Raw genomic sequence first — 5871 nt, 5'->3', positions numbered from 1 at the left:
TGGATTGAGAACCCATACATAATTTACATAGAGTGAGAATTGAACCTAAGATTGAAAGTTCTCGATGCTTTGACCTATCCATTAAGCTAATGCCTCATTAGTTGTAAGCTTATTTTTAAAAAAATGATATAAATATAAATATAAATATTTTTTGTTTTTTAATAATTTTTTTGGAAGTACCTATTAAATATTTATATTTATAGTTAACCATCGTGTTACTTTTGACTTCAATAATTGCAAGCAAAAACTGAGCAATTCCATAAGCAATATTGCTTCTGGAATTGGTGAAGAAAAAAACTAGAAAAGCAATGAGTAGTCAATATGTTTAAGCAATTCGATTTCGCTATGTCTGCGGTGTCTTGCCCAAAGAGATAATCTATTATCTTAACACCTTATACAATAAGTGATTACAAGAACTAACACTCACTAGATTAGCAACCTCACTTTTGCACCTAAGATCTAGATCGCTTTCCTCTAAGCTTTCTCCCCTGAAAACTTAGAACCAAAAACTAGGTGATTCACTTGATTACTTACAAAAATGCACTATGAACATAAGTTCTAAAGAATAGAGTAAGTGCTAAATTTTTCTACACAACTTTACCTACACAAGCCTTTCAATATATAAGAGTTTAAGGCTTATTATGATAAAGATCAATTACAATTAATCTTCTCATCAAAGCAATAAGATAATTAGTAAGGATAATATCTTTAATATGCCCAGGATAAGTATTCAAAGCTTCAGGATATGTTATCAAGTTACCGATCCAATCCAATCATCTCAAACTAAGGAAGCCAATTTGTTTGATCCAATCCAAACCAATCTTCAAGATATGTTCCTATAACAGGTTTGTATATCATAGAAGCGTTTGCGCACGTCCAAAATATTAGCAAACATCATAACCCAATAATTTTGTTACCAAAAATTGTCAATTTCATAAATTACAAGTTATGAGACTGAGCAGTGCCAGAACCAATGGGCACTCCTCGTAGCACCACTCTACGTACTCCTCAAAATTGGCTCAATACATTATATAACTTTAAGACAATTCTTTTATTCTTTTTTTTTTTACTTTTATATTTTAATCAATTTCTTTTTTCATTTGAACTTTTCTTCCAAGTAATGGTAACTAATTAATTTTATATAAAATTAATGAATTCATTCAAGGTTAATATATAAATGAATTAAATATAAATTTAAAATATTTTAATTTTAATCAAGTGAAATATACTTTTTTTATGAAAGAAGATAAATATATTTAATTTTCTAACATTGTAATTAAAATAGAAAATGAATAAACTAAATAGAAAATGCACAAATAAATAATAAGGGTATATTTATTTTTATTTAAATTTTTTAACAAATAGGGATTTATGAGATTTTCTTCAAACATAAGGAGTTAAGTAGGCATTCTTGAAACCATAAAAGTAATTATATTTTACACCAAACTGAAGGCATAAGTGTCTTTCACATTAAATATTAACCTAAAGGCTACTAAAAGGGATAAAAGGTGAAATTATAAAAGTTTTTCTCATCATATTTCAACGTACGTATAATATTTATCATCACTAATCGTTTTATTCTACCGCTGTTGAAGCCATATTCATCATCTGCCATTATATATATTTAGAATTTTTAATAATTTTTAATAATTATTTACAATTTTTATAAGGGTAAATTATACCAACAGTCACCCAACTTTGAGGTAGCTAACAAAACAGTCACCTAGGTTTCATTTCAGTCACTCAACTTTCGAAAAGTCACGGCAAAGTGACATGGCAGGTGACAGCGTCCTTAGTGTCAAAAAACCGTCTAGCTGGCCAGTTACTCTCACTTTAACAGCCCTACCAGCACTATTTTAGGGTTAGAGAAAAAGAAAAAGAAGAAGAAGAAAGAGAAGAGGAAAAATGGAGATGCCTGAAGTGATTGCGGTGTGCTATTGTGGAAACCTAACTAAATTAAACACATCTTGGTCTAATGACAACCCAGGCAGGAGGTTTTTTGGGTGTTAGAAATTTGGCAATAGATTTCGAAAACCATGTCGATTTTTTAGCTGGTTTGATCCACCATTGACACCCTATTCACGAATTGTGTTGTTGGGTCTTCTGAAAAAAGTGAGGACATTGGAGGATGCAAGGAGGAGGGAGAGAAAAACCTGGTTTTTGGTGCTTGTATTTGTAACTGTGTTGTTGTTTTTTAAACCTTAAAATCAGCTTATGTTGTTGTTGTTAACATTGAAAACAGCTTATGTTTTGTAATACTGTTGTTGGTATATTGTTACTTATGTTGTTATACATTGCTATACATGGCTAACCAACTCATGTTGTTGTTTACAAACTTGAAAGACTTGAAATGGGATATAATATGTGGTTGTTGATTACAAATTCTTTTGTAATATTTTTGTTGCTTACAATAGTTACAAAGAATGTTTAATCTTCATTTCATTTGTATTTCTCAATACTTATATATCAGAAAAGATAACAGATGAAAAAAAAACATTTTTTATTTCTCAATTCTCACAAATTTATTTTTTCAATACTCATATGTTAGAAGAGATAACACAAATTGCATGGATCAATGCTCATATATTAAGGCCAAAACGCCAAACTGTTTACAAAAGGAATAAGGGGAAAATATTGCCAAAGTTTCCTGCAATTTAACACAATTGAACTGATGTGAATTGTAGGGAAATTTACAAAAAAATTTAGTGACTATATGCCTAATTTTATCAACAATAGCAATCATAAGCAAATTTACAAAAACAATTATCTGCCTAAGTTAATAAATCAGTAGCAGGCAAATTTACACTATTTCAAAAAGTTAACAAAATAAGGTCTGTTCACAATATCATCAATGGTCTATCATGGATGACTCTTGAGTAGGAGGCATCCATCTAACAGTGGTTGGTTTTCTCTTGAATGGAAGTTTTTCTCTTAGGGCAGTTTGTTGATGAGTTGGGGCAGCCTATTGAGTTGGAGTACTCTCTTGCTGATTTGGGGTAGCTTGTTGCTGAGTTGGGGCAACCACTTGGTTATGAACACCAATTTTGTGTCTTTTGACCTACAGGAGCAAGTGAAATCTGTCAAACAAATTCATAAACAGAAGTATAATATAACTTAACTTAAGGCAAATGACTTACTAAAATGTTTTGGCCAACTTCCCTTTTGCAACTCCTCTTATTGTGGCCTATTATTTTGCATTTACTACTCCTCATGTCCACTCCTCTCTTGCTCAACCTTTCTGTTGTTTGTGGTTCATCAGGTTCTTTCCTTCTCACCTTAGTAGGTCTGTCAAGTAGCCTTCTTAGTGTAGGAGGCAGTATTGACAGCATGTTTGATAAAAAGACCCATTCTTTAGAACCCCTTACTGGCTTTATAAAGTTGGAGTAAATTTGAAATTGGGTTTGCTTGGTGTACAAAGTTTGTACATAAGTCTTTGGGAACTCATCTTTTAGATGAATGACAGCCAATGCATGCATGCAAGGGATGCCAGTGAGATCCCAATTCCTGCAGGAGCATGAATTCTCAACTAAGTCCACCACATGCTGGTTGCCTAGACCACATTCAACCTGATACTTGTCCCCACCAGATGTGATGGAACACACCTAAAAAACAGTCACCATGCTTGGTTAAAAAACAATCACTAAAACAACATTATGAGTAGCCCTACCAACAATGATACACACACACCTAAAAAAACAATCACTACATGCATATTATTAAAAAAAAACTCACTGCATGCATATTAAAAAATAGTCAACAACATGTATATTAAAAAACAGTCATACACACCAGCAATCACTGCATGCATATTAAAAAACACTCACTAAAACAACATGTGACCAGCAACATAAAGTCAGAATAAAGGCATTAGAAAGATTAAAAATGGTAACTTTACCTCAATGAATCTTTTATATTTACATCCAAATTTTTCTTGATCTTTGGACACAACATTCTTTTCCATTTGTTAGCTTATTCTTTCTTTTTGACAATAAGCAACATAATCTTGGTCCTTATTATTTCCATCATGGTCAGAATAGGTTTCCCTTTTTCTTCTAGTATCATCTACCAGTAAACAATATAAATGATTCGTGAATTTCTAATAATTAGTAAGAAACATAAAACATGAGGGTTTACCTTGTTAAAGGATTCAGAAAAATTATTCACTAACATGTCAGAATGGCTCTTAATTGAGAAACAAGACCTTGACCAGTGAGTAGGGTTCTTTTCCTTCAACCAATCATAAACATGTTGATTGGTTTTCTTTAGTTCATCCATGGCATCCTCAAAATCCCTTGTAGTGCTTGCTTTGGCATCTTTCCAAAGAAAATCTTTCAATTCCTCTGTTCGGAAACCAGCCTTCTTAAAATTGGCATGTAGGTGTCTAACACAGTGTCTTGTTTCTGCATTAGGAAACAACATACATATTGCTTTTAAAAGTCCCTGCAATTAGAACAATACAGTTTAATTCTTTAACAAACCCTAAACCCTAAATAGAAACAACATAAAAAATAAATAAATGAAGTTTTACCTTTTGTTTGTCAGACATGAAAGATATCTGGTACGAGCTCACAATTTCCAAGTTTATTGCAAGCAACTCCAAGAACCGAAGCAATGATGCTTGGTTTTCACTTTCAACAGCAACATATGTAAAAGGATAGATGCCATTATTTGCATCTATCCCAATAGCTACAAGTAAGTAGCCACCATAGTAGCCCTTCAAGAAACATCCATCTAAACCTATTATCCTCCTACAACCAGCCCTATAGCCATCTTTGCATGCCTACAGACATACATACATCCTTTGAAACAACCTGTTATGCAGATAACAGATTATTGTTGTTCCCTCATTTTGGGTCCTAACCTCCAAAAAATACTCATAAATCTTCTCATATTGAGCCTTATGAGCTCCTTCAATTAATTTCAATGCCTTAAGTTTAGCTCTCCTACATTTGGTTAGTGAGACTATGCAACTTAAATATCTTTTGACATCTTGTTGCAATGATTTCAGAGAATAATCAGGATCAACAATGAATTTTTCTTTACAATGTTCACCTATCTGAGCTAAGGTTACATTCTTACTTTTATAGACTTTAGAACAAGTATGGTTAGGGTTTGAACTCCTAATTTGCCAAGTCTGGTCAGTAAGGTCATTAGGGTTTAGTCTAGAGGCTCATATGAACCAAGAACATTTTTCACTGTTGATTGCCTTTAACCTTTTTAAATCATTTTTGGGAAACTTAATAAAATAACGATTCAACCTACCATACTGCTTGACAGCTTCTTTTAGACTATCTTTAGACTTAAATAACATTCCAACCTTAAGTCTAGGATTACTCATGTCATTCTTTAGGTTGAACTCAGGCCAATTTTGGCCATCTGAGTCAAATTCATGTGCACTATCTAACCTCCAAGAATCATCACTATCACACAGTTCACCTACTTCTATACCATCCATGTCTAAACCATCTAAATTAACTCTTATCCTATTAGACACATCACTTTCATATGCATCACTACTAGACACATCACTACCAGACATTTCTTCTTCATTCTCATTAAAATTGTCATCAATTAAACCTACCAAACAAATTACTCATCAATAAAGGCAGACAACATAGGCAAACACTTTAACCATTTTTGTCAGACAATAACCAATACAAAATAATTTAATACAAACACAACCATTTTTTTCATGCACATGGCAGACAATAACATATAATAACAAGTACAATATAGAAGGTAAATAACAAATTTGATATTGCCACATACAATATAGCAGCTTGGATACAAACAATGGCAGATATAAACAATAAACATCAGTTTGATAATGGCATTCATACAATAGCATATACAAACAATAAACATCATGCA

General features: G+C 32.3%; 1 protein-coding gene across 1 annotated transcript; it reads right to left on the bottom strand.

Moving 5' to 3' along the window:
- Window positions 1-2962: 2962 nt before the first annotated feature.
- LOC128039969 (uncharacterized) lies at window positions 2963-5539 on the bottom strand. The gene is made up of 5 exons (XM_052628916.1): window positions 5318-5539; window positions 4529-4780; window positions 4135-4440; window positions 3156-3602; window positions 2963-3058 (listed from the first exon to the last, which is right to left on the bottom strand). The coding sequence occupies exons 1-5, from the start codon at window positions 5537-5539 to the stop codon at window positions 2963-2965; spliced, it is 1323 nt and encodes a 440-aa protein (XP_052484876.1).
- Window positions 5540-5871: the final 332 nt, after the last annotated feature.

This window comes from Gossypium raimondii, chromosome 3, assembly GCF_025698545.1.
Source record: "Gossypium raimondii isolate GPD5lz chromosome 3, ASM2569854v1, whole genome shotgun sequence".
Lineage (NCBI taxonomy): Eukaryota > Viridiplantae > Streptophyta > Magnoliopsida > Malvales > Malvaceae > Gossypium > Gossypium raimondii.
Note: the sequence above shows the minus strand (reverse complement) of the source record. Positions and strands in the feature narration are given on the sequence as shown.

Bases quoted from the DNA above. Each gene is read 5' to 3' on its own strand.
- LOC128039969 (XM_052628916.1), bottom strand. From the start codon at position 5,539: ATGTCTGGTAGTGATGTGTCTAGTAGTGATGCATATGAAAGTGATGTG. The intron at 4,441-4,528 runs GTAAAACTTCAT...TTCTAATTGCAG, and splicing joins TCATGTCTGACAAACAAAAG to GGACTTTTAAAAGCAATATG. The intron at 3,603-4,134 runs GTAAACCCTCAT...ACTGTTTTTTAG, and splicing joins TTTCTGAATCCTTTAACAAG to GTGTGTTCCATCACATCTGG.